The sequence below is a fragment of the Anabrus simplex genome, chromosome 7, assembly GCF_040414725.1.
Source record: "Anabrus simplex isolate iqAnaSimp1 chromosome 7, ASM4041472v1, whole genome shotgun sequence".
NCBI classification, from domain to species: Eukaryota; Metazoa; Arthropoda; class Insecta; order Orthoptera; family Tettigoniidae; genus Anabrus; species Anabrus simplex.
Genome location: NC_090271.1, coordinates 62835571 through 62862039, shown reverse-complemented (window position 1 = coordinate 62862039; position 26469 = coordinate 62835571). Strand labels below are relative to the sequence as shown.

The 26469-nt window shown below is 43.3% G+C and overlaps 1 protein-coding gene across 1 annotated transcript in view; it reads left to right on the top strand.

Annotated features, from left to right (window-relative positions):
* The window catches only part of LOC136877695 (homeobox protein aristaless-like), an 89265-nt gene extending 63326 nt beyond the window's left edge, over positions 1 to 25939 (top strand). Inside the window, exon 4 of the mRNA XM_067151907.2 lies at positions 25358 to 25939. Within this exon, the coding sequence (XP_067008008.2) occupies positions 25358 to 25939 (582 nt within the window). The remainder of the gene's footprint in view (positions 1 to 25357) is intronic.
* The last annotated feature ends 530 nt before the right edge of the window (positions 25940 to 26469 follow it).

Sequence of the window (26469 nt, the reverse complement as noted above, 5' to 3'; positions counted from 1 at the left end):
TATTTGGTATCAAATGAAGCTCTAGGCATATTACACAGACAGGTATTATTGTTATTTTTCAACCACCATTAGCATTATTATTATTATCATCATCGTATGGCATTTACAAGCATAATGTGCAAAAATATACAATGATCATGTAAGTTAATATAGAGAAATAATTGAACTAGAATGTCCAGCTTCGACAATCAGTCCACTGCACTTGGTGTCAGTTCAGGCAGTGCGCGTATACCGTCTTTAAATTATGACAGTGGACAGTTCTCATCAACATGAAGCAATATCTGCTTCTCAGCACCACACTCACACGCAGCACTTTCACAATATCCCCACTTTTTCATCATATATCGGTACCTGCCGTGGCCTGTTCTAAAAGGGTTGAGTTTTGACCATTCATGTCGCAGAAGATCGAAATCTGGCACTTCCTTCGTTGGGTCTTTAATCAGAAAAACGTTGAAGGGTGGACATTGTTCCCATCGCTTCCTCCATTCTGCTGTTACACTGAATTTTTCATGGGAGTGTAGATCAGTCCAGAGTGGATCCCGGGATTTTAACCTCATCACAGGTGGATCTCGTAAGGAGTTGAACAAGAGTGAGTTCCTGTGTGCTAAGGTCTTCGTGAGCTACTGTACTTTCGCTGCTTTTCTCCTCATATTTGGAGGAGCAATGTTTGCTAAAACACTGAGTAGGAGTGGACCTCAACTGTACCAATAACAACTCTCATGCTTTTATTGAGCTGTACGTCATTGCTCTGTTTTCCTGCACAGTAGCGCATTGATACCTGTATCAATGTTTTAGGTGCTGTGTTGATGGAATGAAAGTACCTCATGAAGGCCACAGGCCAAGGTGTTAATATAAGAAACGTTCTTCACCGGGATAGTCACATTTATTGTATTGTGAATAAAGGTTACAGATCTCTTCACGTGGTTATGAGGGCATTAAGGGGTTTTAGTAAGGATGTAAAGGAGGGGCCATGTATGCCACTGGCAGGGTCCAAATTAGGGTATGATTACGGTGTATGGGACCGTCACTAGGATTACTAAAATGAACTTGTCCTCGGACACTCCCGGCACTAAATGTCATACGCCATTTCATTACTACTGTAGTATTATTTGAATTTAGAACCGTAAAAGGAATGCAGCACGGTTTGTTCTGGATGATATACGAAAAAATAGTAATATTACGAAAATATTGCAAACTTTGGGCTGGTAAGATTTCGGAATAAGGAGACGAACTGCTCGACTAAGCGGTATGTTTCAAGTTGTCAGCGGAGAAATGTCGTGGAATGACATAACCTAGTATACCAATAAGGATGAATGGGGTTTTTAAAAGTAGAAAACATAATAAATTTGGAATTCTAGAGGACGAAGTTGGGGCAAATATTGGTTTATGGAAAGACGAATTAGAAATTGAAATAATTTACCAAGGGAGGTGTTCGGTAGATCTTCAACTTTAAAAAAATAATTTAACTAGGTAAACAATTGAGAGAAAATCTACCACATCAGTGACAGCCCTAAATGCAGATCATTAATGAAATGAAATGTCGTATGGCTTTTAGGGCCGGGATATCCCAGGACGGGTTCGGCTCGCCAGGTGCAGGTCTTCCTATTTGACTCCCGTAGGCGACCTGCGCGTCGTGGTGAGGATGAAATGAGGATGAAGACAACACATACACCCAGCCCCCGTGCCGGAGGAATTAACCAATTAAGGTTAAAATCCCCGGCCCGGCCGGGAATCGAACCCGGGACCTTCTGAACCGAAGGCCAGTACGCTGACCGTTCAGCCAACGAGTCGGACAATGATGATTATTAATGGGCATCGGATATGAAAGAGTTAAGATTTGAGAATATCTTGTAACGAAAGTGCCTACCTCCCAGCTGGGAATTATTACCGTGAAATTAAAGCATGGTTGGCCATTTTTTCACAAATACTCCCCTTTTAATCACAATATTGTCAAATTCGTTTTTTGTATTGTTTGAGTTGGATGTGCTTGATTAGGTGCTAAGAAGTAAACTAATCAGCCCTCCTTGGCCAAGGAGAATCAAAGTTTGTGGGAGTGAAGTAAGTTATGTAAATAAGAAGAGAGAGCGGTGCTGGCGCACAGGACCGAGTTAATTACGTGGCGATGATTGGCGAGTTTGTCGTGCGGCGACCCCCCTCGGTGGCGGCTGGGACTAAACGATTAGCTTATCTTGTGTTTTTCTACCGCGGCCTCGTGCGCACCTTCCACTAAAAATACTATGGATCTCTCAATAGCAACGGCGAAGTGTCCGAATCTTCAAACTTCGAATTCAAACTCAGTGGGAAAAGGGGTGAAATTGTTAGAGTTACCGATATCAGTGTTACAGTAGGCTGATCGTTTTCGAAGTCAGAAGAGAGTAGGTATTACATTTCGGGTCGTGTAGCTGTTAGTTTGCATTCGGGAGATGGTGGGTTCATCGAGCCCCACCACCACCAACAGCAGCCCTGAGGGTGGTTTTATGTGGTTTTCCGTATTCACGCCAACCAATATCTAGGGCTGTGCCTTAAAGGGACTGGACGTAAACATACTGAAATTAATGTAGAAACCCTTGGGTATGCAACATTTCTTCGTTGCGCCTAGAAAAACCGATATTGTAAGGAAAGTATTTTAAGCACTAATTAGCTAGAATGAAACAAGGCGCAAATGTTCTCTACCCGTTCTACAGTTATGTAGATGAGCTGCATAAATTTTAGGGGTTATGATAGTCCATATCACTATTAGTTACGTAGGGGAGGGAAATACTGAATTACCGAGCTCGATAGCTGCCACTATCCAGTATTCGGGAGATAGTGGGTTCGAACCCCACTGTCGGCAGCCCTGAAGATGGTTTTCCGTGGTTTCCCATTTTCATACGAGGCAAATGCTGGGGTTGTACCTTAATTAAGGCCACGGCCGCTTCCTTCCTACTCCTAGCCTCTTCCTGACCAATCGTCGCCATAAGACCTATGTGTGTCGGTGCGACGTAAAGCAACTTGTAAAAAAAAGTAGAAATACTGAATTTAGCACGAACAGATGGAATACTTAAAGGATGATTACTGGCTAACGAAAGTAAACAGGATACTCGACAGAATAGGAAAGGGAAGCTACTGGGGTAAAGAGATTCAGTATAAATATAAGGATTTCAGTAAGAAAGTAATGGTCAGAGTGAAGGCTATTGAGAATCAGACGATTAAGGCAGAATGTGGAACTAAAAAGACACTGCTGGAATTTTGTAAAATCATACGAAATATGGCAATAAGGAGATAAAGGCTACCTAAGGAACTGAGAGGAATTGTGTGCTGGATTATGTAAATTTATAATAATAAGGGTCAGAGAGAGGCAGAGAAATAATGAAAATCAATGTCTACTCTCTGGAAAAGAAATGGAAGAAGCGCGTCTGTTAACAGTTTGTAGGGCAACCAAAGGACTGAGAGTAAAATATTTGGGAAGTGAATTTAAAACGCAAATAGAGGAGGTAGAGAGAGAGAGAGAGAGAGAGAATTCTATACAATTGCTAAAATATAAAATAAAGAGAGGATTACACCGGGATGGATAGCAATTTCTTTCTGTATTTTAAAATAAATGTGGAAAAAGGACATCGAAAACGCCAAAACAAACACAAACGAGAGTAATGAAGGATAAGGATAAGATGGTTCGCCTCCGTAGCGTAACGGTTAGCACTATTAGCTGCCGTCCTCGGAGGTCCGCGTTCGATTCCCGGTACTGCCAGAAATTTAAGAATGGCAGGAGGGCTGGTGTGTGGTTAAAATGGTACATGCGGCTCACCTCCATCGGGGGTGTACCTGAAAAGAGCTGCACACCTCTGGATGAGAACACGAGTTTACTTTATGTCCGGCTCCATAGCTAAATTGTTAGCGTGCTGGCCTTTAGTCACAGGGGTCCCGGGTTCGATCTCCGGCAGGGTCGGGAATTTTAACCATCAGTGGTTGATTTCGCTTGCGCGGGGGCTGGGTGTATGTGTCGTCTTCATCATCATTTCATCCCCCATCACGACGCGCAGGTCGCCTACGGGTGTCGAATCAAAAGACCTGCACGTGGCGAGCCGAACTTTTCCTCGGACACTCCCGGCACTAAAAGCCATACGCCATTTCATTTCATTTCAGGATAATATGGATAAGAATCATGCATATCCTACAATAATGAATGTAACTACTAGTAGGTTAAAAATTAATGTCAAATATAGTAATACATAAATGGTTTCATGGTCGTGTCATTATCTTATATCCATAAATTAGCCGTTAACTAAGGCGTGTTTTTAATGCTAGGATATTCCAAAACAGACTTATGACGCAAAATTAAGCATTAAATGAGCTAAGGAAAGATACATGTTGTCCTAGACAATATAGCATTGTTAAAGTCTAGGACAAAATAAATTATGTTTAGTGTAGCAATAATCAAATAGTCCGCCTCTGTGGTGTAGTGGTTAGCGTGATTAGCTGCCACCCCCGGAGGCCCGGGTTCGATTCCCGGCTCTGCTACGAAATTTGAAAAGTGGTATGAGGGCTGGAACGGGGTCCACTCAGCCTCGGGAGGTCAACTGAGTAGAGGTGGGTTCGATTCCCACCTCAGCCATCCTGGAAGTGGTTTTCCGTGGTTTCCCACTTCTCCTCCAGGCGAATGCCGGGATGGTACCTAACATAAGGCCACGGCCGCTTCCTTCCCTCTTCCTTGCCTATCCCTTCCAATCTTCCCATTCCTCCACAAGGCCCCTGTTCAGCATAGCAGGTGAGGCCGCCTGGGCGAGGTACTGGTCATTCTCCCCAGTTGTATCCCCGACCAAGAGTCTGAAGCTCCAGGACGCTGCCCTTGAGGCGGTAGAGGTGGGATCCCTCGCTGTGTCCGAGGGAAAAGCCGACCCTGGAGGGTAAACAGATGATGTTGATGATGATGATGATGAATAATCAAATAATTATAACAGGAAAATGTAATGCACGTATCAAACTTTAATGAATAACAATAAAAGAGTGCTCCCTACTTTCAAGCGACTCGGAATTAGCGGATGGGGGTACTCACTATTCTATTCTATTCTATTCTATTCTAATAGTTATGCATATTTCATTGAAGAACTGTTGTGTGGGTTAAATACGTTTGCATTCTAAACTAGTCTACGCCATTTTCTAACACAGTTACGAAATGCAGGCGCGAATTTTTCAACTTTAGTGAGTCGTAATTGTTACAATATGGGCAGCAGTTTTAAGCTCACTAACTGCCCGAAATATCCTTTCCTTAGAATATTTCAGCTTAGAACTCTGGCCCGAAAGGTTCTGTCATGTAAGGTTCAGTATTGTACGAACTACTGTATTTTATCTAATTTTCGTTCTAAGTGATGTATAGTATGTGCTGCGGGTCAGTATTTCTCACCTCAACACTGTCATATTGCGGTACTTCGAGGCGAAACGAACGACAATTAGTTCCGCACCACACAGTGAGTTTAAAATTGCTGCACATATTGAAATAATTACTATTCACTAATTTTGAAAAAAAATCATTCATCATTTCGTTACTGTAGTTGAATATGGCTTAGAAAATAGGCTACTGAAATGCCTGCACATAATGTTGCTTAGGTACAGTTTTTTCATAATTTCTTGAAAATTATTATGTTAAACTATGTGAATTTACTTAATAAATCTGTATCAACACCCTCTAGTAAATTAGTTTATTTCAGTAAAATTTTAACGTAAAATATACAAGTTGAGCGTTTCTTGTAATTTTCTTTTCCAGAAAATAACATTATAATATGCCATGTTAATAGAGTAATTATCTTATTGTTGTCATGCATTTAGGTTTTGTAGCAACTAGCTAATAACATGATAAGTGTGTGCACCGAATTTAAATATTTTAGGAGTGGAAGTTTTGTGCGACTCATTGGCTGAATGGTCAGGATACTGCCCTTCGGTTCAGAAGGACCCGGGTTCGATTGCCGGCCTGGTTGGATATTTTAATCAATTCTGATTCATTCTTCTAGCTCTGCGAGTGGTTATTTGTGTCTGTCCCAACACTCTTCTCTTCATATTCAGGCAACACAACACACTACCAACCTCCACAGAAAAACGCAGTTGTGATAACATCCCTCTATATAGTGTTGGAGTCAGGAAGAGCATCCGGCCGTAAGAAAGGAACGAATCTCCATGCAAGACGCAGTTAACAGGCGTGAGAAAATGTGTTTATTTGCTGTACCAGAATTATTCGTTTTCGGTAAATTGAGGAAGAAAATTAATCTATTTATATCAAGTTCAGAAGAGTGCTGCTCCATTTGCCTTTCAATCTGCTCATAATTCTTCTCCTTTGTATGGCATCTTCTAGTTCTTGTCTCCCCAGTCATATTCAGGGTATAGTTCTCCGAGGGTCGCTGAAGGTTGTAGTTTATACCAATATCCATGTATTATAAAGGTTGCATGGTATTTACACGGACAATTTTAAATGTCACAGAAAGAGCTTTAATTAGTCGAAAACAATACAAAAGATATACATTATGTTTCAGTGAGATCTTCTCTTTCAGTTACAAAACAAAATAAAAATACATTTTTGATACATATGTATGTCCAGGTACACTTAAATAAAAGCCACAGTTGCCTCCTTTCCAGTCCTAGCCCCTTGGTATCACATCATGACGAAAGCAAAAGCCTGTCTGAGTTGGTGCAACTTTAGATCAGTAACATAAAGAAAATACTGGTTAAAGCAGGCAACATAGGAAGGTTGAACAGAAGAGTCTCTCACAAGTGGAAACAATGGGAGATCATAGAGACCCTGTGGTTCTTCCTAACTCACACTCCCAAGCTGACAGCCCTTGCGGAACCCCTTAAAATCACCTTTTACAACAGGCAGGGAATACCGTGGATATGGTAACGTCTCAAAGCTCACGAGTCTCAAAACTCATGATGTAAAATTGGTAGAACACACTTTTAAAACACACGAATAGAGACCAGCCCCTAAATAAACATTTTGATGGGTTGTAAAACATGCGATAAAAAGCAGGTACCTACTTGAGGACAGTGTCCCCGGGAGGGTCCAAATACTTGTTCATTTGACATATGAGCTAAAATCTCAAACCGAACAAAGTTTAGGTCAATGATCAACAAATTTCAGGGATTCCATGACAAACCAAATCTTAACCGTGGGTGGACGGAAGAAAGAAGACAGGCTGCCAGAGGAAGGATGCTGAAGTTGTGGGCTGTGAATAAGGCTTCCAGAAACATGTAACTGTTACCTAACGTGGTCTCTAATGGCCGTAAACGAATATATATATATAGAGAGACCATGTGCATCTTCCTAACTCACACTTCCAAATATATATATATATATATTATTCTGTCCGTCTCCTTGGTTGAATAGTTAGCTTACCAGTCTTCAGATCAGAGGGCCCGCGTTCAATTCTCGGTCAGGTTAGGGATTTCAAGCTTAAAACGATGAGTTCCCTAAGCTCATGGACTAGGTATTTTTGCTCTCCAAATCTGTTCTCCACCCTAATAAGAAGCAGTTTCCCATACACAGCAGATGCTGGCCACTCTCGCTGGAGAGGGTGCGTTACAAGGCTAGCAATAGCCATAGGAAATCACACTACAGTACTTGTTACTAGACAAATGGCCTGACACAAAACAGCGCCACTGCTCTGCTGCATCTACAGTTTCAACCATATACCAGCCCTACTGCTTTTCTTAAATTTCTGACACTGGGCGAGTTGGTCGTGCGGTTAGGGGTGCGCAGCAATGAGCTCGCATCCGGTAGATAGTGGGTTCGAATCCCACTGTCGGCAGCCCTGAAGATCGTTTTCCGTAGTTTCCCATTTGCACACCAGGCAAATGCTGGGGCTGTACCTTAATTAAGGCCACGGCCGCTTCTTTCCCATTCCTAGGCCTTTCCTATCCCATCGTCGCCATAAGACCTATCTGTGTCGGTGCGACGTAAAGCAAAGTAGCAAAAAAAGTCTGACAGTACCGGGAATCGCACCTGGGCCCCGAGGACGGCAGTTAATAGTGCTAACCCTTACGGTACGGAGGCGGACAGGGCTGATAATATTAAAGCACTAAAATGCTACAGCCCTCCCCATGGTCTATATTGCAGGAATGGTTACTATCGAGATTATAAAACCCGTTATTATCCTGAAAGGTGCTTGTTATACACTAACTGAGTAATATATCCTTCCTTCAGACATGGTTCGTTTTAATCATAACCTTGGACTTCAGTGCGTCTTTCTGAATCCATTTACCGTTCGAGGTTGGTGGTTCCGTCGGACTCAGCGAGGGATCCCACCTCTACCACCTCGATAGTAGTGTCCTGGATCGTGAGAGATTTGGTCGGGGATACAACTGTCGAGCAGGACCAGTACTTCTTCAAAGTGGCTTCACCTACTATGCTGAACAGGAGCCATGTGGGGGTGAGAAGAATGGAAGGGTTACGCAAGGAAGAAGGGAAGGAAGCGGACATGGCCTTAAGTTGGGTACCATCCCCTCATTTGTTTGGAGAAGAAATAAGAAACCACGGAAAACCACTTCGAGGATTGCTGAGGCGGGAATTGAACCCCTTTCACTCAGTTGACTCCCTGAAGCTGAGTGGACCCCGTTACAGTCCTTGTACCACTTTTCATATTTTCGTGGCAGAGCCGGGAATCGAACTCCCGCCTCCGAGGTCGCCAGCTAATTACACTAACCGCTACACCACACAGACGGGCAAAATTATTTTAGTTAATTAATATGTAACACCTTAAGTCCATATTTTAAATCATGTAGATCGGGATCAATATCTTTCATCATAAATTCTCATTTTAAATCATGTAGACAAGATGAGGACAGACCTGGCTCATATGTATTGAGATTGGTGCAGGTAAATTGTGCATCCTTTACTGGACCTCCTCTTGGAAATCGTATGTTTGAGAAACCATAGTGAATATATACTACGCCCCCACCTACAACGGTACGAACGAAGAAGTGTAGTAGCATAGAATGAGGGCTGATAATGTTAAAAGGACTAACACGCTTGCAGCTCTCCGCGTGGCCTATATTGAAGGAGTAGTTACTAGCGAGCTTATAAGACCGGTTATTATTCTGGAAGGTGCTTGTTATGGACGTCCGGCTCTATGGATAAATAGTTAGCGTGCTGGCCTTTGTTCACAGAGGACCCGGGTTCGATTCCCTACAGGGTCGGGAATTTTAACCTTAATTGGTTAATTTCGCTGGCATGGGGGCTGGGTGTATGTGTCGTCTTCATCATCATTTCATCCTTATCATGACCCGCAGGTCGCTTACGGGAGTCAAATCAAAAGACCTGCATCTGGTGAGCCGAACTTGTCCTCGGACACTCCCGGCACTAAAAGCCATACGCCATTTCATTTTATTGTTATGGACTAGATGAGCAATATATCTTCTTTCGCACATCGGTTCGTTTTGATCATAACCTTCGGTTTCTTTATTTACTATCAGTAAGTAACGTTATTTAGCCATATTTTAAATGCAGGAAAAGGCATACTTCGACAGAACAGCAAATTTCATAGCCTGAGTCCCACCATTTAAAACAAGACATTGAATTAAATTATCATCATTATTACCGTTTATGGGCAGTTAGGACCCATGGCAGGAGAAGATGATTTCAAATATTTAGAAGCCTACAAGTCAGGAAGCTCAATAGTCACAATTTCACGTATTGATCACAGACGGTGATCCATATTCTGTCCTTCACATCCTGCACAGAATATGTTTGCTATATCGCTTACAATATTGCCATCAATAGTTCCTTTCACCTCATTCTTGGACATCTGGGTCGCTTTAGGAGAATTCCTTCTGCTCTCCAGAAATGCTATATTCACTGCATTATTTTACTCCTGTACCTATCATCCTGCTGATGTTGGGTTTACCTAAACGATAAGGATCTTATTTTCTCTTCTTTCGCACCTTCCAGGCTCTGCATTGCATTTCGGACCGTGGAGATTCCTCAGCACTTTCCTCCCTAATTCATCAATTCACTCTTCAATTGTTTCTGAAGTTATCAATGACTCACACCCATACATCAATACTACCATACTAGAGCCATATAAGTATGGACCTTGCTTCTCAGAGACGAGAACAGGTGAAACACACGCAGGTGGCGTTCGTTATCCTTTTCCAATCCTCCTCTTCCTTCTCACTGTTTTGTTCGTTGGGGGTCGAAGAATAGAGTGTATAAGATTTATAGATGATATGGTTGTGATGGAAGAAAGCACACGAGGAATGGTATAGGCTACATGTCGGATGATCTCAACGCGAAACTTGAATAATATTGAATGAGAATTAATAAGACAAAAATTATGACACTCAGAAAACCGTCAAAGTAGTCAGTGCAACGTAAAAAACAATAACATTATTGTTATAAAAAGGATGGCAAGTGGAAAGAAATGTAGAGAAATGTAGTACTAATATAGTGGGTGAAGAAATAGAGCAAGTCAATAACTTTAAATATTTGGAAAGTATAATCATGGAAGAAATGTACTGCACAACAGAAATTAAGAAAGGAATTACCATGGCAAAAGAAGTTTTCAAGAGAAAATTGAAATTACTTTGTGTGCCACTAAACAAATATTTGAGGAGAAGACTTGCCAAGTGTTATATCTGTATGGTGGAGAGACTTGGACAGTACGGAAGAAATCCGAAAGAAGATTGGAAGCACTGGAGATGTGGATATGAAGGAGAATAGAACAAGTGAAATGGGAAGATCGGGTAAGGAATGAGAGTTGGAGAAGAACGAACAATGTTGAAAATCATTAACAGAAAAACGAACTGCATCAGACATTGTTTGAGGAGGGACTGTTTACTGAAAGAAGGAATAGAAAGAATGGTGAAAAGAAAAAGAAGAAGACAAAAGGAAAATATATCAAAAATGTATCAAATGATGGACATCAAAGGAAAGAAATATTCGGACATGAAAATCTTGGCTGTGGACAGGAAAAAGTGAAAGAGGTTTATCCCCTGACAAGGCCTGCCATAAGGCGGAATACTTGAATAAAATTAAGTATGGAGCCTAGTTATTTGTAAATTTCTACTCTGAATTGTGTCCATCTATTCTTATAGTCCCTTGATCATTCTGTCGACTTGAAACAATCGTGTAATAGGTCTCTTTGCCGTTCGCTAAATAAATAAATAAATAAATAAATAATATTGACCGGAGTCCTGGATGCTAGGCAGCCAGCAGACACGAGCAAGCCCTGGGTTCCTATGATTAGCGCACGCGACTGTCCCGCTGTGGCCGCAGCCTATTAAGATGCCATCACGACCCGGCTAATAGCTTATGGAAGCTTGTATCTACATAATATTGAAGATCTAGCTGGCAAGTAATAGCATCTGATACGCGCACAATAATACCCGCGCTAATAGACAGTAGCAATTTCCGACAATGATATGCACGGCTAGAGCACCCTTTGTCTCGCCGGTAATTACAAAACCGTCCTGATAACAACCCAGAGATAAATGTCTTCATCCTATTTGTCTTCAGTCGTGCCACATTCCTTTTACCCTCCCCGTCGTTTTCCAGTCGGGCTGATGACCCTCCAGTTGGTCTCTTTATTCCGAAAATTAAATTTCTCAATTCAGTTTTTGGTACGAGGATTTCACAGTAAGTCACAATAGGTCGTACTCGAATATCATCCAATCCTGTTTTTTTACCAGTGGCTACTAGATTGCTTTGCCTAGCTCCACCACTTTGTTGATGGGGGCGGTAGAATACATTGACGGTATCTCAATCAATCAATCAATCAATCAATCAATCAATCAATCAATCAATCAATCAATCAATCAATCAATCAATCAATCAATCAATCAATCAATCAATCAATCAATCAATCAATCAATCAATCAATCAATCAATCAATCAATCAATCAATCAATCAATCACCACTGATTTGAATTTAGCGGTGGCGCCTATTTGGCAGATTTCCTATGAGTTGTTTAAATAACCTTTTCTTTCATGATTTCAAAGAGGTTGGAAATGTATGAAATATCCTCTTCTTCTCCTTCTTCTTCTTTATCTGTTTACCCTCCAGGGTCGGTTTTCCCTCGGACTCAGCGAGGGATCCCACCTCTACCGCCGCAAGGGCAGTGTCCTGGATCTTCAGACTCTGGGTCGGGGGATACAACTGGGGAGGATGACCAGTACCACGCCCAGGTGGCCTTACCTGCTATGCTGAAGAGGGGTCTTGTGGGTTTGGAAGGGACAGACAAGGAAGAGGGAAGGAATCAGGCGTAGCCTTAAGTTAGGTACCATCCCAGCATTTGCCTGGAGGAGATGTGGGAAACCACGGAAAACCACTTCCAGGATGGCTGAAGAGGGAATCGAACACCCCTCTACTCAGTTGACCTCCCGAGGCTAAGTGAACCCCGTTCCAGCCCTCGTACCAATTTTCAGATTTCGTGGCAGAGCCGGGAATCGAACTCGGGCCTCCGAGGGTGGCAGCTAATCACACTAACCATTACACCACAGAGGCGGACGTATGAAATATCTCCCTTGGTAAATTATTCCAGTCCCTAATTCGTCTTTCTACAAACGAGTATTTACCCGAATTTATCATCTTGAATTCCAACTTTATCGTCATATTATGATTTATGATTCTTTTTTTAGAATTTATTTTACTTTGCTTTACGTCGCATCGACACAAATAGTCGACGATGGGATAGGAAAGGCCTAGGAGTGGGAAGGAAGTGACCATGACCTTAATTAAGGTACATCCGCAGAATTTTCCAGGTGAGAAACTAGGAAACCATGGAAAACCATTTTCAGGGCTGCCGACAGTGGGGTTCGAATCACTATCTTAATTTTAATAACTTCACTCAAGTTTATTCGTCAGCAATGTCATTCCTCGCCATCTCTCCACTTACGGCTCGAAATATTCCATAGTCGAGCTGTTCGTCTCCCTACTCCCAAGTCTTTCCTGCCATCAGGTTGCAACGTTTTCGCAACAGTAGACTACTCTTCCGTCGGAATTATTCAGAACAAATCGTGATTCCTTCCTGTGGATCTTTTCCAGTTTTTGAACCAAGTAATCCTGGTGTAGGACCCATACACTGAAACCATACTCTAAGTCTTCTCAGTAGACCGCGGAATTTTAACCAGTAACAGGTTAGAATGTGAAGTATCTTGGTTATTATAATCTGTCGTCTAGACCGTTCTTTCGTAATGTAGTGAGAGTAACATATTCTGGGGGTTTTAATGGGCCGAACCCCCCAATGTTATACAAAACTCATAGCATAACCATTGTGCAGGTTAGACTATTCTTGTTGCTTGTTTCATTAAGTTTTCATTTTAACTTATTGCTGCCTAAAACTCCGGGCTCTACCAGTGACTTGCCTGTCGTAAGAGGTAACTAAAAGGGGTAACCCTCAGGAGCTCTCAACTTGGGAGCGTGAGTTGTTGACCATGCGGCCCCTAGTTGAGACTGTCCTTGTTTTCACTTACTTGTGCCGTGCTCCTCACATTCACTTTTCCTATCCGATTCTAACTCCGACAAAATTCTGTTTGCGAGGCATAGGTAGCCGGGCTAGGTGGTTCAGACGGTTGAGGCACTGGCCTTTTGACCTCAACTTGGCAGGTTCGATCCTGGCTCAGTCCGGTGGTATTTGAAGGTGCTCAAATACGTCAGCATCGTGTCAGTAGATTTACTGGCAAATAAAAGAAGTCCTGCGGGACAAAATTCTGGCACCTCGGCGTCTCCAAAAACTGTTAAAAATGTAGTTAGTGGTACGTAAAACAATATTATTACAAACATTGAAGTTCTTTGATTTTTTTCAATCGTGAAATTATCAGCGTTTCGCCCCAGTGCAGCAGAGGGCTCGTCAGTTGGATTGCTACACCTTGTTATTACAATTCTTGTTTTATTTTCCACCTAATTCAATACATAAAAATGTTTATTGTGTCTAGAAGGACATTTTATTACAATACAACACTAAAAGGGACATGTTTTGCTCGTTATATCGAGCATCTTCAGCCTCATCTTAGTTTTATTTGCTTGGAAATCTCAACTTATTAGCGTAATAATTAAGGGGACATGTCCTATGGAAAAGGGACTTTACTGCCACAAGTGTTGTGAGCGTTTGTTGTTGTTGTAGTTGATTTTGATTTGTTGAGCGACAGATGTGCTGGGTATTTATTAATGTGGAAACCTTGGTCATCAACTACTGTAACTTAATTTCGTTCAGCCTTCAGCTTAGAAATTTGGATGTTCATAGGGTCATCAACCTCAGTGACTTAGATTAGGGCCACCTGCCACTATAGAATAATTTTCCTTGCGGTCATCATCCACAATGACTTTAACGTAGGCCTAAATTACAATGTTAGATGTCGGTCCATGACGTAGTTGCAGGTCACATCGATTCAATTAAGGGTCCATGCCGTACAACCACTGTGTGGCACATACCGATTGGACTGCCTTAATTATACCAAGGGTCCAGTGATCGTGCGACGGGGGCTGGATAATCACGAATCATTATGATGGTATATGCAGTCTCACATGGAAGCCGATCTTAGGGATCTTCATACGTTCTTTATTTCACTCTTAACATAAGACAGTGGTTTCTAGTAAGGATTCCCCTCAGGCAGTTGAGTTAAATTCTCCAAAGCCAGTATCTCTCATCATCGTTATTATTATGTTTTTAACGGACAAGACTGACTTCGTTGTTTAGAGATGGTAAAATGTCACAGGTTTTTATTTATTTCATCGTCAATGGTCAATAAAACATCCATTTATTTGACTCGATTCCTCTCATTTAGTAGAGAGTTTACATTACTGAAACTCGCCTCTTACCTAAGTAAGTGACGAAGAATCCGTAGACGACCCAAAAGAAAGATCTCATGCCGATTTGATAATAAGTAAGGAAGGTAGGTATCCTACGAAGGACCTAAAGGGTTCAATATTCCACATACTACTCCTCGTAGTGGAAGTGACTGGGTCGTTGTTTAATTCGAGGGCGAAGGTATACTTCAGATGGATGTTCAAATCACCACTAAATGCGATAGCTAGTAAATGGCACGCGTTCCAATAGCTTCGCACAAATGGCACTACTGACCTAGTATGCATAGCTGGAGCTGTACATTAATTAAGGTCACGCGACCGGTTCCTTCTCACTCCTAGCCCTTTCCTCTCCCACACTGAAAAAGAACAAGTACACATGGATGACCCATCCCTATGGAATAGTGTCTAGTGTGATTAGTTGCCACCGGCAGAGGCCCGGGTTCGATTCCCGGCTCTACCACGAAATTTGAAAAGTCATACGAGGGCTGGAACTGGGTCCACTCAGCCTCGATGGTCAAATGAGAAAAGGTGGGTTCGATTCCCACCTCAGCCATCCTGGAAGTGGTTTTCCGTGGTTTCCCACTTCTCTTCCAGGCAAATGCCGGGATGGTACCTAACTTAAGGCCACGGCCGTTTCATTCCCCCTTCGTTGTCTAACCCTTCCTATCCTCCCATTCCCCCACAGGGTCCCTGTTCAGCATAGCAGGTGAGGGCGGCTGGGTGAGGTACTGGTCATCCTCCCCAGTTGTACCCCCTACCCAGAGTTGAAGCTCCGGGACATTTCCCTTGAGGCGGTATAGTTGGGATCCCTCGCTGAGTCCGAGGGTAAAACCAACCCTGGAGGGTAAGCAGATTAAGAAAGAAAGAAAGAATACATAGATGACGAAAACTGGCTGTCATGGTTCTGTAGCATTTGGCTGGTGTGAAAATGGGAAACCACGGAAAACCATCCTTAAGTTTGCTGACAGTTCGGCTTGAACCCACTATCTCCAGGATGCAATGTCGGGAAATTGATTATGCTAATTTCAGAAAGACCTTCACCCCAAAATAATTTCCTTGTTAAAATAGGGAAGGCTTTCATTCAACAGGTTAATTTTTATTTTTCTACAATTCGCTTCACGTCGCACCGACACACATAGGTCTTATGGCGACGATGGGGCAGGAAAGGCCTAGGAGTTGGAAAGAAGTGGCCGTAGCCTTAATTAAGGTACAGCCAGGTGTGAAAATGGGAAACCACGGAAAATATCATCTTCAGTGGGGTTCGAACAAACAATCTCCTAGATGCAAGCTCACAGCTGCGCGCCCCTAACCGCATGGCCAACTCGCCTGGTACAGGTTAATATAAACTTACGACAGTGTGTATTCACAACAGCGGGTGAACAAACTTACTCTACGGAGCTATGTGACGAAATGCGACTGACTGGTGACTTAGAGCCACTTTTGAGACCTTGCATTCTGCATTACCATAATGTTTTCTTCTTTTCATTTGCTGTCCGGATAATGCAAAGTCTGGCTTATTCTAAGTCGACATTAACGAGGTAAGATTGTGTTTGTAAATTGGATGATCATCTGTGTTGTTGGCTTGCCTTAAAACACGAAGGACATGTAAATACTCAACACATTCTTGAATCTGATCCGATAACTCGCCTTGCGTGCGAACACAAGGGTTTAGTTTCATGGACTTTCTTGGCTGGTATCAAATCAGCAGACTATCATTAGGAGAGTTCGGAGTCGAAGGGTTGGAGTTACGTGACGACCGGATGCGGTCACAGATAAATAAATAAATAAATAAATAATACAATATTGTTTGGTAAGTGGCGCCGTGCGGTACCGGGCCTGGCGTGTGGGCGGGGAAGGGAAGGTAATGACACTTCTTGCGAGAGCTCGCAGGGTTTTCCAAGCACTGGGCTGGCCAGGCCGGCTCAGGTCAGGTTCTAAGAAAAATGTGTTCTACGCTCTCGTTGTAAGACGTGTTGAAGTCTTGGCGTACTTTCCCCAGTCTACGTTCCTCAACGCTGAATTCAAAATTCAAGAGAAAACGAAAATTCCGTGATAAATCGATCAAGGTCACAAGGGAAGATGAAAATCCACAGCTTGTTCCCACTTCCCAGTCATATGACCGGGTCATGGATGGAATGAATGAAGCCGACATCTAGCGGCGAGGACAGGAATTGTGCCGGCTGCCGAAACCTGTGGCACTCCTCTGGGGCAATCATTAATGACTGACAGATGAAATGAAATGATATTGGAGAGTGTTGCTGCAATGAAAGATGACAGGCAAAACCGGAGTACCCGGAGAAAAACCTGTCCCGCCTCCGCTTTTTCCAGCACAAATGTCACATGGAGTGACCGGGATTTGAACCACGGAACTGAGCGGTGAGAGGCCGGTGCGCTGCCTTCTAACCCAAGGAGGCTTCTACAAGGGAAGATGATTCGTGGTTACAGTATTCTGGATTTATTTCAAGGGGAGTTGGAACTCAAAAAAAAAAAAAAAAAAAAAAAAAAGGAAAGCTTTCGTATTTTATGTTCATCCCTCAAATAAATTTGCAGTATTCATATATACTATTTTAAATACAGCCGTGGAGATTTCAGAAATTCAGGGACATGGTGGTGCTGATGATTGTTTTTTTTAAAGTGGAAATATAACTGGGCAACCATCCTCTGTTAACAATTATCAGAAAGGAAAAATGGAAGTGGTCCGACACTTCGAGAACTGAAGATATCGGCCAAAGAAAGACAAGGGCAACAAAGGGAATGAAAAAAACATACCCTAGGTCTCGATACCTAATACGGTCGGGGTCCGAAAAGAACACGAGATGACCAAGAGAGGTCCCAAAAGATAGATGAATGTGATGAGACTGACATAAGTAATTTAAGGCATGTCAGGGTTCACAAAGGGCCCCGTGATAACCAACCTACGCTTCCAATTGAAGAACTCCTTGATCCCTTACAACAGGCTCTTACAAGGCTCCTACAACAGGCAGAAGATACCGCGGATGTTATTCTACCAACACTAACCCACAGGGGGATTCAGGGACATGCGTTCAGAAATTTTAACATACTCTTGCCCCACTCTCTGGAATTAGCGTCATTAGTTTATGGCACACAGTTTTGCGTGGACAGAAAACCGACACCAGGTAACCAGCAATGTTCATCATCTACCTACAGAGGTAGAGAGAAAATACACAAGGCACAGCTGCCCTAAAACAAGGGGTACCGTACGGTAACAGTAACAAATAGATAGTAATGTTCACACTATTTGTCTTAGGATAAAATTACCTTACATATTTTTTAAAATTCTGAAATTCCTGCATTGTACAGCTATCCCCGACGAGGAATACTTCATTTTCTTTGCACATACCGTATAAATAGTGATTTACTATTGCCAATTAATTAAGTAAAACATCTAAACAAATATGTTTTAAAAACGAAAGAGGAGTACCAAAACGAGGGAAGGAATTAACTAAAAATTTTGTCACAGATTCTCGCGCACAGAAGAGCAACCCAGTCACCTTCGAGGAACTAGCGGATATGTGGTACATTTCTTCAAAGTTGGCCTGCTTTTAACAGGGTTCGTAGTGTCTCTTCTTTTCAGAATCAACTTATTTGGCCTGTGAACTGTTACTCTCAAACCTTATTGCTGGATCAATAATAATGTTATTTGCTTTACGTCCCACTAACTACTTTTTTTAAGGTCTTCGGAGACGCCGAGGTGCCGGAATTTAGTCCCGCAGGAGTTCTTTTACGTGCCAGTAAATCTACTGACACGGGGCTGTCGTATTTGAGCACCTTCAAATACCACCGGACTGAGCCAGGATCGAACCTGCAAAGTTGGGGTTAGAAGGCCAGCGCCTTAACCGTCTGAGCCACTCAGCCCGGCTATTGCTGGATCGATAACAACGGCGATGTTTCTCTTCCTGTCTGCATAATTACTGGATCCATTGGTAGAGATACAGTGCACTTCTTCAGAGACTGCAATACAGATCCTGACCTGATGGTGCCTGTTATTTATCAGAATTTGCGCTTTTCTCATCATCTTCCTCACTTTTTACTGTGTGTCAGATCTCTGCCTTCTATAAATACAGTAAGTAAAAGTGTTTTAAACGAGTTTCCACTGTCTTTGACTGGCGTTTCGTCTAGGTCACAGCAAGGCCCCTTACATACGGTGACATCACAGAAGGCACACACTTCTGGTCATAATACGTAGGTTGCGAATATTTAGGGCCATAAAATTGTGTGCTGCCGCCTCTGTGGTGTAGTGGTTAGCGTGATTAGCTGCCACCCCCGGAGGTCCGGGTTCGATTCCCGGCTCTGCCACGAAATTTGAAAAGTGGTACGAGGGCTGGAACGGGGTCCACTCAGCCTCGGGAGGTCAACTGAGTAGAGGCGGGTTCGATTCCCACCTCAGCCATCCTCGAAGTGGTTTTCTGTGGTTTCCCACTTCACCTCCAGGCAAATGCCGGGATGGTACCTATCTTAAGGCCACGGCCGCTTCCTTCCCTCATCCTTGCCTATCCCTTCCAATCTTCCCATCCCCCTACTAGGCCCCTGTTCACTATAGCAGGTGAGGCCGCCTGGGCGAGGTAGTGGTCATACTCCCCAGTTGTATCCCCCGACCAAGAGTCTGAAGCTCCAGGACACTGCCCTTGAGGCGGTAGAGGTGGGATCCCTCGCTCAGTCCGAGGGAAAAGCCGAACCTGGAGGGTAAACAGATGATGATGATGATGAAAATTGTGTGCTAAATTTGTGACCATTTTGTTCGACGTAGATATTGATATGTGGGGCTGCCTGGCCTCGGCACTTGATGGGGTAGAGGGGTTAGCTCTACGGCCGGCCACCTTTGCACCCATGAATTAACCTGGTACTCATATTTGGTGTAGGCTGAGTGAACCTCACTGCCTCGAGCGAGCATGGCATTCCATCGACAACTTTGCACCAGTTGTCTACATCTTACCTCGGGAAGTCCCAAAAGTCACGAAGTTTGCTATGAAACGGTCTCGTATGTGCGCGTCTTGTGGTTGTATGGCCTGTTTTCTTCTTCTTCTTCTTCTTCTTCTTCTTCTTCTTCTTCTTCTTCTTCTTCTTCTTCTTCTTCTTCTAATTCACGATGTTAACGTTCCAGGGAAAGTTTTGATTTTGAGTCAAAATGGTTAAAACAACATTTGATCCATCGAAAGTGGTCCATCCTTCACAGCTGACCGTAGAAGCGAGCTTTGCGGTTGCCAATTGTGTCCATGATCTTCTCTAGATTTCTTGTCTGGATTTTCTTGTGAAGATCCCGTTTTTTTGTGGTTTGGCCAGGTATGTTGCCGAGAATCTTTTTCTCCTTATTTTTATTCTTCTTATCATTATTATGGTCCTCCTCTGTGGTGTAGTGATTAGTGTGATTAGCTACCGCCTCCGAAGGCCCGGGTTCGATTCCCGGCTTTGCAACGAAATTTGAAAAGTGGTACGAGGGCTGGAACGCGGTCCACTCAACCTCGAGAGATCAGTTGAGTAGAGGGGGGTTCAATTCCCTCATCGGCCGTCCTCGAAGTGATTTTCCATGGTTTTTCACTTCTCCTGCAGGCAAACGCCGGGATGGTGCCTAACTTAAGACCACGACCGCTTACTTCCCTTTTCCTTGTCTATCCCTTCAAATATTCCCATCCCTTCGCAAGGACCTTCACAAGCAGATGAGGCCAAGTGGGCAAAGTATTGGTCCTCCTTCCCAGTTGTTTCCCCCGACCAAGGTCTAACGCTCCAGGACACTGCCCTTGTGGCGGTAAAGGTGGGATCCCTCACTGAGTCTGAGGTAAAAACCAACTCTGTAGGGTAAATGGGTTAAGAAAGAAAGAAGATAGAATGGCTAAAACAGCATTTGATAAATGGAAAGTCGTCCATCCTTCGTAGCTGCCCTTAGAAGCGAGCTTTGCGTTTGCCCATTGTGTCCATGATCTTCCCTATCTTCACTAGATTTCTTGTCTGGATTTTCTTGTGTAGATGCCGTTCTTTGTAGTTTGCCAAGTATGTTGTGGAAAATACTTTTCTAGTTATTATTATTATTATTATTATTATTATTATTATTATTATTATTATTATTATTATTATTATTATTACCGGTATAGTAAGCCAAGAATAAAGGCCGAGAGGATTCGTCGTGCTGACCACACGACACCTCGTAATCTGCATGCCTTCGCGTTGAGGAGCGGTCGCTTGGTAGGCCAAGGCCCTTCAAGGGCTGTAGTGCCATGAGGTTTGGTTTTATTTATTATTATTATTATCATCATCATCATCATCATCATCATCATCATCATCATCTAGAAAGTATTGTCGTAAAGCTCCGAAAGTTTGTATATTACTGTTTTAATAAAATGCTCTCCTCGCTCTCTGCTTGGCTTGTGCTACCCCTGAACGTGTGGGGTCAGGAAGTTGCACGTTTCCACCGGCTGCCAGGAAACAGACGGCTAATTCACTTTCATTACTGCAATGATACGGTTCGATCATGGGAACACTGGGCTAATGTGGTGCAGAGCTTGGCGGCATTCAGCCAACGACAGTCTGATGTGAACCTTTCTGGCAAAGGTAGGGCTAAGTGATTGTGGTTTTCCAGAACAAAACAATGAGATTAATGGCCGCTCGTAACATTAACTGAAGATTCTGCCCCCACCCGTATTGAGGTTATCGGTTCAACAAGTCGAACGACAATGAAACGTAAGAAAGTGAACGTCTCCTACACCTGTCAAGCTAAATTTCGGTGAGGTTGAACGGAATGAAACAGAATCAGAATTACAAATACGTCTCAAAAATCCAGACACCGAGATTCGGAGATATATCACCAGCTAGCTGTTTAAACCAGTCGTTGATTAACCATTTTAGTACAATTGTAGCGGCGCTGTTATCTAGTGGCGATAAGTAGCAAGCACACTTGTTATTTAGTCATTTCATTATGCGTTAGCTGCCTCTGTGGATCAGTGGTAGAGTGTCGGCCTCCGGATCCCAAGATAGCGGGTTCAAACCCGGCAGAGGTAGTCGGATTTTTGAAGGGCGGAAAAAAGTCCATTCGACACTCCATGTCGTACGATGTCGGCATGTAAAAGATCTCTGGTGACACATTTGGTGTTTACCCGACAAAATTCATTAAATCTCAGCCATAGACGCCCAAGAGAGTTTCGGTTTACTCGGTCTGCCATCTAGTGGGCCTAGAGTAAAACGGAACGTCGAAATTGACGAGCAGACAGCCAGATGGCGTCAAATTGAAATGTCTGCACACGGTAGCTGAAGCCATACGATTATTATTATTATTATTATTATTATTATTATTATTATTATTATTATGCGTTTACCCTCCAGGGTTGGTTTTACCCTCGGACTCAGTGAGGGACCTCGCCTTTACCACCTCAAAGGGTGTGTCCTGGAGCGCGAGTCTTTGGGGCGAGGATACAACTGGGGAGCAAGATCAGTACGTCGCCCAGGCGGCCTCACCTGTTGTGATGAACAGAGGCCACGCACGTGGTGGTTGGGAAAGAAGGAAGGAAGCGGTCGGGGCGATACGTTAGGTACCATCCCAACATTTGCCTGGAGAAGTGGGAAACCATGGAAAACCACTTCGAGGTTCAACAAATCGAATGACAGCGAAACGTGAAAAGATGAACGACTCGTACACCTGTCCAGCTTAATTTCGGTGGGGTTGAACGGAACGAAACAGAATCAGAATAGGTGGCAGAGATGGGAATCGAACCTTCACCTCTACTCAGTTGACCTCCCGAGGTCGAGTGGACCCCGTTCCAGTAGTCGTACCACTTTTCAAATTTCGTGCTAGAACCGGGAATCGAACAAGGGCCTCTTGGGGTGAAAGCTAATGACACTAACCACTACACCACACAGGTGGCCAACTGTTATTTATATTTATAATAATAATAATAATAATAATAATAATAATAATAATAATAATAATTAACAACAATATGTAGAGGCATGATCCTTCGCATGAAAGATAAACGCGACAAAAATAATTTGAAGTGATTCTGAGATATCTTAGCCAATCGTATGATTCTGGTTAAGGAAAAAGTGATTTTGCTTTTGCGAATTATAGCGATAAGGCCAGTTTAAATTTTTGAAACTGAAATTTACTTATCTCTACTAATATTATAAAGAAAAAAGATTTGCATATTTGTAGGCTATATTTGTTTGTAATGGATAAACTCAGAAACGACTGAATCGATCTTAAAAATTATTTCAGCTATAGAAAGCTACATTAGCAGTAACTAACATGAGCTGTATTTTATTTTCAAAATAATTAGAGAAACCTACTAAAATTGAAATAATGTAACCCAGAGTAGGCTATAACAATTGCATATAAAAGTAAATATAGGGCAATAAGGACGAAATATCGAATTTGTCACAAAACGAAGAGACAAAGCTCATTTTAAGCCTCACGACTCGATGAGTAAAACTGGTGAAATCGGACATAAATTGGTGCGAAAATGCCATGCCTCTGACAATGTGCAAACAAAACCTTCTTGAAAACCTAAGACATAAAGCAAGGTACATAAAAGTAATAGACTACTTTCCCAAATTCTTGGCCAATGCACTGTGTGGCTGCGTTCTGTTGACACAGTTACAAATAAGTGGTATCGTGAGCAGGCAATACCACACAGTCTGCAGGTACAGTCCCCACCCTTGCGTGTGGAATCCGCTGGTTAGACGTATCTTCCCGACCAACCTGTGGACGCGGAAACGTATGCATATGGGGCGTAACCTGTATGGTTTTACATCTCATTAAATACGTTTTTTGGAGATGCCGACATGCCAACATTTGTCCCATACGATTCTTTTGCGTGCCAGTAAATCTACCGATACGAGGCTGACGTATTTGAACACCTTCAAATACCACCTGACTTAGCCAGGATCGAACCTGCTAAATTGAGCTCAGAAGGCCATCGCTTTACAGCCTGAGCTACTGAGCATGGCGCGTAACTTGTAGTTAGGCCACCTCTACAAACTGCCCTTCACTACTTCTGTGTTCGAGTTGGCCGTGCGGTTAGGGTAGCGCAGTTGTGAGCTTGCTTTCGGGAGATAGCGGGTTCGAACCCCACTGTCGGCATCCTTAAAAATGTTTTTCCGTGGTCTCCAATTTTCCTACCTGGTCAGTTGTACTTTCATTAAGACAACGGCCGCTCCTTCCAACACCTAGCCCTTTCCTACTTCATCGTCGCCATAAGACTTATCTGTGTCGGTGCGACGTAAAGCAACCTGTATTGACAAGAAAAGCAAAAATCATCTTCTGGAATTTGCTGAGATTTACGTCGTCTTTCCCTTAGTAAAACAATCTATGCGGCAATATTAAGGAGTCCGAATGTGAACTTCTGTCCTCCAAGGAGGATGACTCATTGGTTATTTTATATATATTTCGGTTTTCCGTATATTTTGAAACTTGGAGGACTCATTTCAGGTATATGGGCTTAATGTTTTCCAGTCCTCTCAGGTTTGCTACAGTCAGTTTATGCCACATCAACAGGAGATGTTCTGGAGCTTAGGGATCTCCCACATGGTTTTGGTTGCTGCTTCCGGTTTCTTATTGTGCGTGCAATGTAAAAGTTGAGACTGTAGTTCGAACCCTATTGTAGGCAGCCCTGAAAGTGATTTTGCATGGTTTCCCGTTTTCATACCAGGAAAATGTTGGGGATGAAGTTTACTTAATACCATTGTTGCTTCCTTCTAAGTCCTAGCCCTTTCCTATCCCAGTGTCACCGTAAGACCAGTCTGTATTGGTGCGACGTAAAAAAAGTAGCCTATTCCTAAACGTAGACCTATTAATTTGTTAATTGTTGTGGAGATAATTATTTCTCTATGGGGAAGTACAGACAGATAACCATCGTCCTAAATATAATCATAAGGAAAGTAGTTCAACGCGTCGAAGAATGGAGGGATCCACATAAGAAAAGGAAAAGCCATAAAGGGCGTGAAAATGAAAGATTCCCTAGGGCTCAAAAATCGAATACCGGAAGAGAACAAAAGTTGACTGAGGAAGGTTGGGTAGGAAAGATAGAAGTAAAGAGCTTGACAGAAATAGAAGCAATAATAGGCTCAGCGAAGATTCCCGTGGCCGTAAACCTACCGAAGTCGAAAACTGCTGAGGTTGCGCAACTTTTTCGGTCGTTTCATTTGACTGGTACGATAGGAGAATTTCTTCTTCTGCTTCGACTTCTTTATCTTCTTCTGCTGCTTCTTTTTCAAGGGAACTGCTCCCCCAGACGTTGGCGATCACCCTAGAGAAAGCACCCCTTTATTCAGCTAACTTGAAGGATTTATCGGTTTTGTTGAGGCAAGTTCAGACTTTGATATTTTGGCGCCATGACATCGTTGGTTTACCAACTCCTCGCCTGCTCTCTATCTTTCCTTGTAATATGATGTGTAGGAGCCCGTACTTTCTACTTCGTAGAAAATGGCCTAAATAAGTTTTGATGATGTTTACCAGCTCACGCTGAGCTCTAGCCCAATTAACATATTTTAGTAAAATATGGCCATGTCTGTGGAATTGATCTATTAAAAATTCTGATAATAATAACTTGATGTAGAGCAGATTGTAATTTGTCATTTTGGTGTTGCAGGTGTGGTTCCAGAACAGGCGGGCGAAGTGGAGGAAGCAGGAGAAGGTGGGTCCTCAAGGTCACCCGTACAACCCGTACCTGAGTTCAGGAGGACCTGCACCACCCTCAACTGTCGTGGCGCCGTCGCTACCCAATCCCTTCACACCTCTGGGCTTCAGCTTGCGCAAGCCGTTCGACAGCAGTGGTAGCGCGGGACTGTTCCGGTACCCACCTCTACCTCCGGGACACGTGCTGCCTGCCACCTACCTGGGTCACCATCCTCCTCCGCCGCACTTCCAGCGACCACCACTTCTACCACCCACCATCAGCTACAGTTCTGCGGCAGCTACCTCCTTCCATAGCTTGTTGGCTAACATCTCCGCTGCCCAGAGGCCCAAGGATGAGTACCAGCACGCCGCGGCGCTCTTGGCAGCAGCTACCGCTATGGCTCCGCCACCCTCCAACCCAGCAACAACCATCGCCCCAGGGGGCGCACCTGACCTGGATCGACGCAGCTCTAGCATCGCGGCACTGCGACTCAAGGCACGCGAACATGAGCTGCGCCTAGAACTTCTGCGCAAGAATGGTGATCTCATTAGCTGAGGAACTGCTGCGCAAGAACGATGATCTCATCAGCTGAAGAACTGATCATCACGAACGTTTTCTTCTTCCGCTGAGACACTTCTGCGCAAGTATGATGACCTATGAGCCTTCCAATTTAGGAACTGTTCACCAAGAACGTTATCGTCATTTTCCGAGACATTCCACGAAAGAACGGTGACCCCTCATCAGCTGAGGAATTCCTCCAAAAGAAGGATGGCCTTAGCAGTTGAGAAACTGCTTTACTGGACCAGTAACTTCATCAACCGAGGAGCTGCCCCAATAGAACTCAGCACTAGAACTATAATACGGGAAATTGTTTCACACGAACTTCATCAGACAAGGATCTGCGCCACAAGAACAGTCACGTCCACAGTAGGGAAAGTGATTCACCAGCCCAGTGACTTCATCAGGCAAGGAACTATATGAGAAGAACGGAGACCTCAGTATTCATAAACTTATGAGCCGATTATAGCTTAAAAATTGGTTCACAATTAAGGTAACCTGAGCAGTTGAGAAGACCAATACCTCAT